The 14,092-nt window shown below is 39.7% G+C and overlaps 1 protein-coding gene across 1 annotated transcript in view; it reads right to left on the bottom strand.

Moving 5' to 3' along the window:
- The window catches only part of tent4b (terminal nucleotidyltransferase 4B), a 37,804-nt gene that overhangs the window by 14,147 nt on the left and 9,565 nt on the right, over positions 1-14,092 (bottom strand). Inside the window, exons 2-3 of the mRNA XM_079695514.1 lie at positions 5,539-5,662; positions 1,133-1,179 (exon numbers count right to left, since the gene is read on the bottom strand). Of these exons, the coding sequence (XP_079551640.1) occupies positions 1,133-1,179; positions 5,539-5,662 (171 nt within the window). The remainder of the gene's footprint in view (positions 1-1,132; positions 1,180-5,538; positions 5,663-14,092) is intronic.

Here is a 14,092-nt window from a genome sequence, read left to right as displayed (position 1 = left end):
TACTGGCATCCACTCTGAGTTTAGCACCATTACAGTGATCATTAAGGTGTCAAGAGTCGAATAATACAGGTGACAAGTGTGGGTGTGGGTGGGTGTGTGTGTGTGTGTGTGTGTGTGTGTGTGTGTGTGTGTGTGTGCAAACTAAACCTGATCCTTTAATCCAAAGCAGATAATCATTGGGTTAGCACTTTCTCAATAACAGAGATCAAACTTTCTTTGGGTGTGGTGGTTCCAGTTCACAGTCAAAGTTTGGTTTAGGAAACGAGCTGTTGATCCGCTCAAAGAGCCAACTCAAGATGCACCGCTTTACTTTGGCCTTTAATTGAATTGTATTTATTCGTATTCTTTTAGAGTTGTGCAGCGATGAAGTGTTTTGTAGGCCGACCCAGAAGTTAGCATAGCAAGGGGGACCCTCGACAAAAAGCCTTGGGATTTTGGTATAGTGTAAAGAATACGTAGTATACTTCATAATACTAAACACGTTTTGCTCAGCTGAATAATCTCCACATTAACACTACTTTTGAAACGTGGTTTTTTGAAGCTCAAATCCAATCGCCCTAAGTCAAACGTAATGCTATAACTGAACTACATCACGGTCGCATGGCTATGCATCGACGCGGCTAAAATAAAGGCGGTCTGGTGTCGGTTTGATGACGTTTAGAAGTCTCTTTTCGTCACTTGTAAGCAACCGCCGTTTTTATAACATATAGAAGCTTCAGATATTAACAAGTGGGATATTTAATGACGTATTTTATGTTGGAGAATCAAACGTGAAAATCTCTTCAGCTTGTTTTAACCGCAGACCTTATTTCAGCTTCTAACCAAAAAAACATTCAAAGAACCGTTTACTTAGAGACGAGGAAACTGGAAGTGCTACAATTAGTTCTGTTCATATTTCATTTTGTTTACTCATTCCTTCGATTGTTAATTTCTGTTTGCGAGCATTGTTTTGTTTGCTGGAGCCAAAGACACATTCCTTTGTACCTTTAATCGACAATAGAGTAATCTGAATTAATCCCAGTTGTATGCTACTATGTTTAATACTTGGGAAGAGAGGGTTGGTTTGGATTGTTGTTTTTATTTGTTAAGCACTTTGCGTTGTATAAATAAAGTTTGATTTGAAATGTCTCACCTTGTTGGCAGATAAAGACCCGTGCTGAAGCTCCCAAACACTTGGACCTGTGGAAAGGAGACAGTCACACACATATAAATATATGACATGTATTTATGCACATCCTGCAGCCAGAACACCTGATCGTTTCATCAACAGTTGCTTTAACCTTTTTAACATTTTCCATGTTACAATACAACGTAGACGTGGTTCAAATGTGTCACCAACTTCTGTGTTTTCTCACACTAAGCCTCACTAGTCACTTCTATATAAACCTGTTCACCAAGCTGCAAGGAAAGCCCTTTTTCCTTCAGCTTACTGTTGGTTTAATGACAAGTCCAAACAAATGGCACAGGCGTGGCACCAAAACTACCTCTCAGGGGTGAAAGAGAGGTGTGTGAATATTTTAAAGAGCAGTTCAGTTGCATTTCAAGTGATTGGCATACATGAAACACATAAATGCTACATATTGGATATTATGGTAATCATAACTGGCAGGATGTTTAACTTATATTTCCTCTATTGATCCGAATTTGGGAATATGTTCTGTGCCAGCAGCATGTAGTCAAGGCGTTGCACATGTTTTAAAAAGAGGATCTCTATTGAATACATAACATAAATATACAGAGTTGAAGTCAGTGTACCCATGACAGGCCAACCTACAACCTAACACAATGTCAACATGGTATTATTGTGCTAAGTAATTATTTGTTTTAACTTTTTAATGCTATTTTATTTGTATTTCAGAAATATATTTGGACTGTTTATTTCTTGTGTCTTAATTGTACATTGCCTTTTTTCCCAAAATGTTCCAAATTGGGATTAATAAAGTACCTACCCACCCACCCACCCACCTACCTACCTAATGCAGTTTATACATTAAAGTGTACTACAGACTGCAACCGAGCACAAGGCCATTTTGCTAATTGGACATACAAAACAGTCCTTATCCTGCACGCTATTATAGAGCCTAAAATATCCCCACCCTTCCACCTTTGACCCCCCAATGAATGGTTGTCTGAACAGAAATAGAGTTAAGCCTTGACCCCTCCTTTAGTCCCACATCAACAGGAGTATAAACTGTGTTTTACAGCCGGTCACATGACCCGGGCTAAGCTGATTGCAGCGCCATGTTTGTGAATGAGTGTAGAGTAAGACTTATATAAAAGGTAGAGTGACTGCAGATGGTGAGGAGGCGAGCTACTTTGAACCTTGTTTTGGTGATCTCGGGTCAAACATTCACTCCTACATTTACTTTATTCTGAAATGCATTTAGTTTGTATCTTCATATTCCCCTTTTCACTTCTGTTTGTTATATCTTAACTGTTTTTAAACCAATGTTAAGACCGATTACATTAATGTTTTGGACCGTTTAGTCGTTAGTTTGACAGTGTTTATTCATGTCTGTTTTATTGGTTGTAAATGTGTTACGTAATACATGAACTCTCTCCAGGTCTAGACATTGAAGTAATAAATGTACTTTATTCTGAATTGCTTTTGATTGATATCATTATTGTCCCTTGTAATGTGGTGATAAGTGTTTTGGACCATTTAGTGGTTGGATTTAAACACGTTTTGGTTAGTCTTACGAGGTTCCTGTATAATACATGAACTCTCTAAATGTCTAGATGTGTTAATAATATATTGTAAATACTTATTGTTTAGTGTCCGAGCTCAAAGTTTCAGATAGTTAATCGGGACAACCTACTTTACATATCTCCATTAGATTAGATTACACTTTATTGTCATTGCTTAAAATACTCAGACAAACCAGAAGCAGTAAAGCGCAATGTTTTTTATATACAGGGTATATTCAGGAATCCTGAAGTCAGATTTAATTCCTTTTAAGACCCTTTCCATACATTTTAAGACCTCATCGCCACTTTGAGTTCTAACCGGTTACCTTGGCGACACGCTTTACCTCACATTGACTATATACAGTATTGATTGTCCTTCCTCCTTATCTTCCAACCATTTGGACGCAGACTTGCATTTCCCCATGACGATGTTGCTGAACAACCGGCGTAAACGGACCTTCGTGCGCTATCAAGCAGTGAGCGTGTGATGTCCTGTTCAGATGACGTCAAATCCATGACGTATGATGACCATAAATAAACTACACAGAATCACACTACACACCTACGCAATGATTACATTCAGGCAGACTGTAGAATACAACCTCTTTGGACCATTTATATACTTATTGAAAACAAGCTACAAAATGTAACACCTTGGAAAATGCAGTTTAATACTTTTTAAGACCCCGCGGACACCCTGTATATGATATAAGAATAAAAATCAAATATATGAAAAAGATTACGCATTTACAGAATCAATAGTAGGTATTGCTTTAAACACTGTAGACAGAGGGATAGAAATAGAATACACTATATTACATCTTGTGATTGTACTATTTTTTGAATTCCTAGACCTGTTTTAGTGCATTTTCCCCGGACAAGCCCGCATATATACCTGTTGAGACGGTGTGGAAACATTTGCGAGCGCCTGGTAGACGTCTATGCATCTAAGCTCATTAATTAAACAGGCACCAGGTTGAGTGGATGATTCACCTCGCTCACTCCACAGTGGAAAAGGAGTAAAGGAGTGCAGGCTGGGGTCAGAGTTGTGCTCCCTAATTTAGGAACAGCTTTAAGCTCGGAGCAGACAACCTTTGAGGCAAAGTGCTCTATCAGCGGGATCAAAGTCAGCGTCACAGAAAGTCTGAGGAGGCGCTGGTAACACGGCCCAAACACAGCAAACTGTATGAAAGGCATTAGCTAGCTCGTATGCTAACTGTGCTAACGACACATTCCAAAAGCCACTGTGTCAAGGTAATCTGGTTTCAGCATTAGACCAGTGAACAGAACATTTCATTTCCCACCTGTTAAACCAGTTGCTCGGCCAAAATTGCTTGGATATTTGATCAGTTGGTGATATACGAGTAGAAGTTTTGGAAATGTAATATCATAGGTGTCAATGTTTCCCAGAGAATTTGATTCTATTTGTGGAGGCACCGCACAAATCTTTGAATCACATGAGTACGCTATAGTGGATAGAGCCGTTAAATACGAGTCATTTGGTTAATGTTATGTTCTCTTCATATAGCCTCAGCCCTTATGCCAAGTAGCTTTCAGAGTAGAGCCAAGATTTTTAGGAAACAGCTGGGGGCAATTCTCAATCTGATTATCACGCTCTGTCACACGCTGCGATTCAAACCACAAAGGACAGATAAGTCATTATTTTCTTAAAGGTCACCTATTATGCTAAATCTACTTCTTCATGTCTCTTCTACATCAACATGTGTCCCCTACATCAGCATGTGTCCCCTCTTCTTCATGTCTCTTCTACATCAACATGTGTCCCCTCTTCTTCATGTCTCTTCTACATCAGCATGTGTCCCCTCTTCTTCATGTCTCTTCTACATCAACATGTGTCCCCTCTTCTTCATGTCTCTTCTACATCAACATGTGTCCCCTCTTCTTCATGTCTCTTCTACATCAACATGTGTCCCCTCTTCTTCATGTCTCTTCTACATCAACATGTGTCCCCTCTTCTTCATGTCTCTTCTACATCAACTTGTGTCCCCTCTGTGTAAAGACACTCTGAAAGTTTCAGGAACAAAGATTCTCTCTCTTTTTGTCCTGATCCATTTCTATAAAAACCTGTCTGAAAATGAGCTGATCAGATTTTGGCCACTTTATGATGTCATAACGATGTTTTGGCTTGTGTAACCATTAGCCAATCAGCAACCAAGGTAACCCCCCCCCCCCACCACCTTATCACCTGAATCTCCTCCTAGAGCACCATTGAGTTCTTTTTAACCTAATCTCTCTCAGAGGGGCGTGGGGAGGGGCTCCTTATTTTTATCTAAAGTAACAGACAGAGAATCAGCACTTTGGAAACAGGGCTGAAACAGAGGGGATTATGGGTAATGCTGCAATGATCTGTTTGGGGTTTGGAGCCAAACACTTCAGACATGTTTGTATGTATCTGAGACCTCTAATATATTGATGAAAAACAGTATGATAGGGGACCTTTAAGTTCTTTATTTGCAGGTCTCATTATTAATATTATTATGCGCTGCTTTCCCCCCCTTCTACTCCAGTAGGACTCAGATGAACTTTTCCTTGTACATGTGATGTTTTGGTGTTGTTCTTTTTTTGCTTTGTTTATTTCCGTTAACTGTCAAGTGAGTAGGTTTTTGTGTTTCTCTTATTTTCCTACGATGCTGTTATGATTGGCTGTGAATAAGAAAATATGAAGGACAGACCATCTATTTCTATTTATTTATTTGTGTATTGTTCTCCCTGCTCCTTTCCGAGTGATGTATTTATAGAGACATGTTTTGCAAATAATGATCATACATTAAGTTGTGCATACCGTGAACGGAACAAATACAAATGAAATGATTGAGAGGCGATGTGTACCTCAGCGCTGGGCCACAGGTCGTGGATGACTCCCTTTATTCTGTCCACCACCTCCAGCCTCATCTTCTCCTCCTCCGGTCGTGGAGAGATGTACTCAAAGAAGTCGCTGACCTCCTCGTGCAACCTGCAGACAGAACACAGCGTTGTGAGGACAGCGGGAAAAGTGGGTTTTTGTGGGAGCATCCATTATACATTGCATTTCAATTAGAAACACTACTTTAACTCTGAGGCCAACCCAACCCTGGGTTACTTTTAAATCAAAGTTAAAAACCTTTATTTTTTAATGCAGCCTATCCTGAGATCCTTTAACCAGTTAAGCCCCGAGCCTGTTTTCCAGGTCTCAGGCTCGAAAATGACATTCCCAGAACAATTGAATATATCTTCCCTTCTGAAAGGGCTAAATTAATCATCTTTTTTCTCAAAGCAATGCCAAACCTGTGAGTTGGATGTAGAAGTGTCAGAATCAATAAACATTTTTTTTATTTTAAAGTAAATTCAGATTGAACATAGTAAAAAAAATGTAAATTATTGCGTCCGTCCAAAAAAACAAAACATTACTTATAGTGAAAACCACCTTTGAATGATGGGATCGGAGACTAAAAGCTTTAGGAATCTGAACTATAACATATAATAAGTACCCTGTATCAAGATTGATGCAAAACAAGTGACGTTTGACCTTTTTAGCAACAAAAAAAACACTTCTGGGGTCATTTGGGTGGATTTTCCATATCTCTGGAACCCATCGGTCGATTTTGATGATTGACACCTCTTTTTAACCGTTAGAGCCAATAGAATCGAGGGGAAATTCCTCAAATCCATTAAAACATTAACCATTGGTGAATGAGTGATGCGCAGCCAGAATGCCCCGGAACCGGAAGCTGTCATACGCTGGTGGCTATCATTAGCAGCTAATATGAAAAGTCCGTTATGGACATAAATATGCTGATGGATTATCAGTAAACATTTCAAAGTGACAGACACATTGGATTAACCTATGGATTGACCTTCAGCAGCGGTTTTCTCATTTTAATTCCATTGAACACACCTTTTGATCAGAACACAGCAACGGTAAGACTTATTTTCCGATATGGTCCCGTAAAGCAATTTCTTGTTGTTGTTGATTGTTGTCATTTCGCCGCGAGTTCTGATTGCTCAGAGCTGATACTTATAAGTCAGATTGACTCAACGTCGAAGAAAAGCTTCTCTCTACGTGCATATTTAAAAGCACAACTGCCGCAAATAATCTGTCTGTATGTCAAATAATCAAATCACTGAGAAAATAAGAGAAAATGGGATTTTTGTTTTTGTTTTTTATTAGCATTCCCAAAATGGTGAGCTTCTATATTGCATTTCTTTTTTTAAAAAAGGATTTTATTATTAAGTTGTGTTTTTTTTTAAATATCATTTCTTGTTAGTGTGATTGACTTTACAACAGCTGTCCAGGGACTACAGATGAACAATAGCCCCTGTTTATGAATGTACACTGTACCTAATAAATACATGAAATTATAAATAAAGGTGTGCTACTGTGTTCAAATCACAAGGCCTATATACAAATGTATGCAGAAGAAACAGAATATTATCTGTGTGTTCCCTTCCCATATGAGGAAATATTGTTAATGTTGTTGAATATCACCATCATTATATAACTTGCCATAAACAAACACATTCTTCGTAAATTCGGCTGCTAACAACAAATGTCTTGGTGAATTAAAACATTTAAGAAAATTGAACTGTCCAATATGGGCTTCAATAAAACAACTTGGCAAAGCTGTTTCCTACTGACACTCTCTTTCAACCTACTTGTGATGTGTTTATATATGTGTATATATCATGTGTCTGTGGAGGTGAATAATTAACTGCAATCCAAAAGGGGGTCACTTCTATCCGGTTGTAATTTCAAAGTTAAGCCAAACCAAATGTTCCTTTTTTTAGGATAACAGGGCAGAGCAAAAACACAACAAGAAACGTAACTGAGTGCCAAAGTTGTGTGAGTAAAAAAGAATATGTACTCAGGCTAAGCAACAGTTCCACATTTGTCCTTGGAACAGGTCGCTGAGGTCACATGCGCTGACCTTCCCACTGACAAACAAAACACAAAAACACATCACACATGAGGTCCATAATAGGCAACTCCTCTTGGCAAAAAGTCTTGTTACAGCTTTTAAAAATAGAATAAGTAAAGTCTGCGTGCGCCACAGAAAGTTGGAGAAGAAAAAAAACCAAAAAGCAGCTTTTGACCCTCACTGCCTTTTTCTTTGGATTGCACCAAATGGAAAAGTGTTTGTCCACATAGGTTTCATGTTACAAGAACACTTCCTCTGACTACAGACAACGTTTTGGGGTTTCACCATTATTTCTTGGGTCACAGACATGTAGCAGCACTAAGATGTTGCACTTCTGCTCTCTTTGTAGGGGAAATAGATACAGAATAAAACATTGTTCTCCCGAGCTAAATGCGATCATGGTGACCTTGAGAAAAGTAACCAACCCCCTAAATACTGGAAACCAAACAGAACAGCATTAAAAACACAACGCTATGCAAGTGTGTGAATAGAGATGAATAGGAAATATAAAAACAAGGAAGCTACTCTGAAAGCTTATCAGACAACGGGACACTGTACAGTAGCTAATAGTTGAAAAACATTCACAGCTGTCTCAAAAAGAGCTTGAACTACGTAATGTTTTCATAATTGATTCATTATTATTTTCTAGAAAATACATAGTAAATGTCAAAACAAACGGGAAAAATGTGCTTCTATTGGCTAGCGCTCCAACACATTGTACGTGCTAGGCTTAGGGGCGGGACATCTCTAAGCGGTTGACCAATCACAACAGAGCCGGCCAGCTAACCAATCAGAGCAGACTGGGCTCTGGTTTCAGACAGAGGGTGAAAAGAGGTGCTGCAGCACAGGCAGTATGACAAAAATATAGAGCTTTTTGAACCTTAAAGGGGACCTATCATACAGAATGCACTTTTGTACGTCTTCTATATGAATATGTGTCCCCGGTGTTCCAGGGAACTCACCAAGTGTCAGAAAACACAACCCTCTCTCTTTCCCTCCATACCCAAATCTCTTAAAAAGGGGCTGCAACGGATCTGATACAGACTGATCCAGATTTGAACACTTCTATGACGTCACAGAAGTGGCGCTACGGCTATCGGGCCAACTCCACCAATCAGGAGGAGACAGCCACGGACATTGCCGTTGGAAAGCGCTGGAGAACTTGTAGTACATATGCCAGGCCTGTAGGTGGTGCTGTTCTCACAGAATCAGCCCATGAAAAGACAGTGTTAAATTGAGTGAAATGAGGAATGGCTAAAATGCATGATCTGTTTGGTATTTTGAAAAATAAAAAGTATAAATATGCCTTATATAGGTATGGTCCTACACTATATTATTCAAATATGGCATGATAGATCCACTTTAAAGCAAGGAGACATGTCACAATGTGCCTGGAAGAATTCACATGTGTTGCTTCTGATTATCTTGATGCCAGCATCGAACAGTGCCAATGTAAACAGCCAGCCACTATGATAAGCCCATAAAAACAAAAACACAAGTTTCCTCTGTTGCATGATGCATGAGAAGTATGCGTCATGCCACAGATGTCACACAGACAAATCCATCATGACTGTGGTTTTATCTTGAGGGAACATTTAGAGAGTTGAGCACAAATAAAAAAGAGTTTTATTTCACTGACTTATTGTTTAGTCAAAGATAATCAACAAGGAAAACTGAGTTACTTGTCTTTTTGTCGCACAATACGTTGAGCTTTTATCCCAGCATTCCATGGGATTTCCCCATCGTTAATGCGGTGACCAAGTGGTTTCAAATGCCACCTTTTATGCATGTTTTAAGCGATGTTTTTGTTTCTCAGGAGGAAACAGTTTCTGTTTCCATTTCTAGTATAATGAAAACAACTCTTATTTCTAATGACCTAATCTGTTTCCCTGCAGAGACTTCAGCTTCTATCACGGACACATTAGGTTTCATTTAAGGATAAGAGAAACTCAGCAGCTACATTCTGCATCCAAAGCAACATTAGTCAGAGAACACACTCTCTGTAGTTTCATTCTGTATCATTAACACACATCAGCCCAAAGCCTCACACTAAGGCAACATCATCTAATGTGTTGTAATTGAATTTAAGGATTTTAAAAAGGCCTGTATTAGGGCCGCTCAATTAATCTTATTTTAAATCGCGATTACGATTATGGCTTGCAACGATTACGAAAACAACGTCATTGAAATAAAACGATTATTTTTTTATTATTATTATTATTACTTTTTTTATTGGTTTTTCAGTTTATTATATTATACTTAAAGTTCACGGTAATCAACTGTTAAAAACATACTGTTCAAAAAAATGTTCTCCAATAAATTGTTTTCAAAGTAAATGGATAATCGTTTTTAATAATCGTGATATCAATTATTGACCCAAATAATCGAGATTATGATTTTTGCCATAATCGAGGAGCCCTAGCCTGTATGATCCCATTTAATGTACTTTAAAGCAGGCGTAAACATCAAGTTATAAAGAAGGCATGTGCTTCTATTACAGCACAACATAATAAACCTTTATAGTTAAACTGATATCCTGATAGGTGAGTATTTCCACTCCACAACATCACCTTTAGGTTTCATTTCACAGCAAACAGCTCGCCTATCATGATCATCACGTGTTAGCGGCAGCCTAAGAGATCTCATCTCCTGCCCCGCCTTCTGGGATCAAGTTTCATCTCTGCCTCAGGAACACATGGACCCTTGGCACTGCTTATCAGATTATCCAACTTGCATATATCATAGTAATGTCATGTAATCGCAAGGAACAGATTTCCAGAGAGCCGAGGCTTCCTGAGAGGGAGGAAAAATGTTATCCCTTCTCCTTAGCACGTCTTTTTTCTCCACAACATTTCCCTCTGGTACGATTATTCTGGTGTCAGGGAAATGTTGCGGGTCATGCTCACTGATGGCCGGTAATGTTAGCGCTGCTGCAGTAGAAGCTAGTCTTGTTTTTCAGATGATTTGTGCTGTATGCATGCATGAGTGATATCTGAATGCTAAGTGCTAAAAGCCCTTCTGACAGCGAGCCAGAGACTTGTAGAATTGTCCTCCTTCATTTAGAGTTTGCTGTGATAACACATGCATACACTTAGGTCTTCAACAAACCATTTCAATTATAAATGATGAATTGTTTGGTCTCTCAAACATCAGAACATAATAAAACATGCCAATAAAATCTCCTAGACTGCAAAGAGATGCCATTGATGTCTTGCATTGAAATGAAGGTGGGAAAATTATTTCAAGACAAGAACGAGCAGCAAATCTTAAAAGGAACTGGAACCAAGTGTTTGACATTTCTGTTTGAAAAATGACAAATAATGGTAAAAGTTACCGATGCATTTTCTGTCAATTGACTAATGGAGTGATTTACTAAATGCTGTTTTCAACATACATCTCTACAGGTGTATAGCTGAGCAGTCATAGCACTGAAGTCAAAGATCCAGCATTACCAGGCAGTGTTGTGTATTTGTACACCAATTATTGCCATAGCAACGTGATTCAGTTCACAATATTGCACTATGGCAAATCCTTGTTTATTGCTCTGTTGACATGAGAGTATTTTCCAAAGCCACATTTATTTTAATTTCATTATTTTTCCAAAACAAAAGGTTTATTCATATGTAATTGAATGAATAAATCCCATCTATGTTTGAAGCTCAGATAAGCACAAGTGTGTGTACTGGAATCAGTATTGGGAGATAAAACAGAGCAATTACTCCATCCATACTGCTATTGCAATCATCTAGCTGTCAGATTTGAGTGCAAACTGGACAAACATCTAAAAAAAAAGACAAGCTATCAGTTAGCATCATTGAAGAACTCTACGAAGCTTCTCATAAAGATTTTATATTATAAACAATAGCTTCAAAATCAGCTCAGTAGGACACTCGCTAATCCTACAATGCTTTTAGGCCTTTATGCAGCTAAAGACAAATGTCAAAAGGTAGAGGTAAAAAGAGGGAACATTGAGGGGGAAATTAAAAGGTAAGAAGGCCAGATACATTTGTACGGTGAGAGAGAGAGAGAGAGAGAGAAAAATAAGAGAGAGAGAGAGAGAGAGAGAGAGAGAGAGAGAGAGAGAGAGAGAGAGAGAGAGAGAGAGAGAGGATTGGGTGTGGTGCTGAAATGCCTTCATGTGAACCAAAGCCATCTGTTAAGTTGGGCATGATGGGAAAAGAGATCATTGAGGTGATTGTCGCCACACACTGAAATATTTCTTAGTGACGGATATTTTGGCACGACATGCAAAAGGTGTCTTTCGAAGCACCCGAGGCATAGCCTTAGACTGAAACACTTAAAAAACAGGCGTGCTGGAATATATTGTTCCAAGGAACACCTGCCTGAAGCATGACCCTGATGACAGCTGAACGTACAACAGTGCATGACATTAAGGATTTTGGGAGATGGCCCTGTGGGCCATCTAAGCTAATTTACAGATGGCCCTGAGCCCAATAGAGATTGCCCTGAAAAATGCGCGTGGACGAAATGGCACGAAGGGTTTGGGGGGCCTCCCCCTAGAACATTTAGATCTTTCCAGGTCTTACTGTAGATGCTGTCTGGTGCATTCTCTAGACTGAATTATAAGATGAACCCCCCGAATATTATATTGTACAATTTCAATTTTATTCTTCATTTCACTTGTTTGTTTGTTCTTGTTTGTGTTTGCTCTCTTGCATGCCCTGCATAGCTATAAGAAATACTTAAGTTGTTGGTCAAGACACTTTCCATCTGGTGAAGGCAAATGCCTTCCCAGATGTAAAAAAGTAGAAAACATTACATTCAGTTGTAACTGCCAAAACAAACATTATTTACACTATTATGGCCCCTGTTAAAAATGTTTGTAATGTTATCTACTGTAAGTTGGTCGAACGAATGCTTCCTCATCCGGAAGCTGACCGAGCAGACCCGAGCAGAAGTCGAGAGGAGCCGAGCGCATCCGCAAAGCACACAACATGGTGACGTCGGAGTTCCCGTTAGCCGGCAAATCTAAATCTCTTCGGTCAAAATAATTTCCCTTTAGCGCAATACCGCTTCAGTTGGGCCACTTATGTGACAGACAAGAATAGTCAATTCTAATGTCTAACAGGTAATGTGGAGAAAGAGATGTGCTGTATGGGTTGATTGTGTGTTGATCTGTTGTTAATGCCTCAGGGTTCCGGTGGGCATGTAAACAAATGCATAATGCTGCGCTATACTGTGTGGCCTCACCCGGTTGCATAGCGACGCTTATTGTTTTGGTGTCTTTTAATAAGCAGGTAGTCATATCATTAGCTAGAACTAGCTGGATCTGATTGATATGGACATAAACGTGAGTGAAGTCTAAACTGACGGGAGAGAGAGATCAGCTGCTGCTGACGAGTCGACATGCAGCTCTGCATGATCACATGCAGCGGTGAGCGGACAAAACACACACTTCAGGTTAGAATATCACTCGTAGCTATTTTAATTACCTCTCAAACTACCGTAACTAGTTATAGATATGTTTAGTTTCACTGTCGGGTCACTCATTACTGGATCCGCGAGCTGCATGACACTGGCATAATAGATTGCCCGATCGGGCAACCAGCAGCTGAGGCTTCATTTCCCGAGCTAAATACTAGATGGCCCCAGTTTACGCTTCACAGTTGAGAGAGACATGTTTTAGAGTTGCTATCATAGGACCACCGTTACTAGCACCATTAGATGCACTTTCAAAAAACGTGCTGCGTTGTGGTTTGGTGGTTTCTATGCAACGCGGAGTGTTGTATTCATGGTCTGTACTAGTGTAGGAATTTGGATACGGGAGGCTGGGCCACTCGGTAGTTGGTTCTGGGCCGCATCTGGCCCGCGGGCCGCCAGTTGAATAGGCCTGCCCTAAGTGAAAGGGTGTGGATTATGGCTGCTACTAGGGACCGATCGATATCGGCCGATACTCACTCTCTGCCGATCGATCGGTGCTCTCTAAAACTGCCGATCGCATGACGTCAAATTATGACGTAAAACACATGACACTTTTCTCTCTGCGCGGCAAAACAAGCTCGCCAAAATGGCTTCACCTGTCTGGCAGTATTTTAAGGTGTCTGAAAATGACAGTAAAATAGAGGTATGCGACGTGTGTGAAGCAGAAACCCTGAAGCTCCGCCCGCTGTGACGGACTGGTGAGCGGAGCAACACACACTAAGAGTTAGACCTAACACACTTAGCTATTTTTATCTACCTCTGGAACAAGCTAAACTAGTTATACATATGTTTATTCTTTACTGTCAGGTCATTCATTACTGGATCAGCGAGCTACATGAGATACTGACGGGCTGTCAGGAGAGAGAGGGAAGGAGAGAGGAAAAGAGAGCGCTTCGGCTTATTATCCAAAGTGAATGTAAACTTGAATAATGTACTTCATTTGAATGTAATAATTATGTTGTTTGTTGTTTGTGGAAGCGCCAACATCACTCTAAATGGAAGATCCCCATAGGTCCCACCCACTCGATCGGCGATCGGTCGATACT

Source organism: Notothenia rossii (genome assembly GCF_949606895.1).
Source record: "Notothenia rossii genome assembly, contig: scaffold_120, whole genome shotgun sequence".
In the NCBI taxonomy this organism is placed as follows: Eukaryota; Metazoa; Chordata; class Actinopteri; order Perciformes; family Nototheniidae; genus Notothenia; species Notothenia rossii.
The sequence above is the reverse complement of the archived record's forward strand: the minus strand, read 5'-3'. Positions and strand labels throughout refer to the sequence as shown.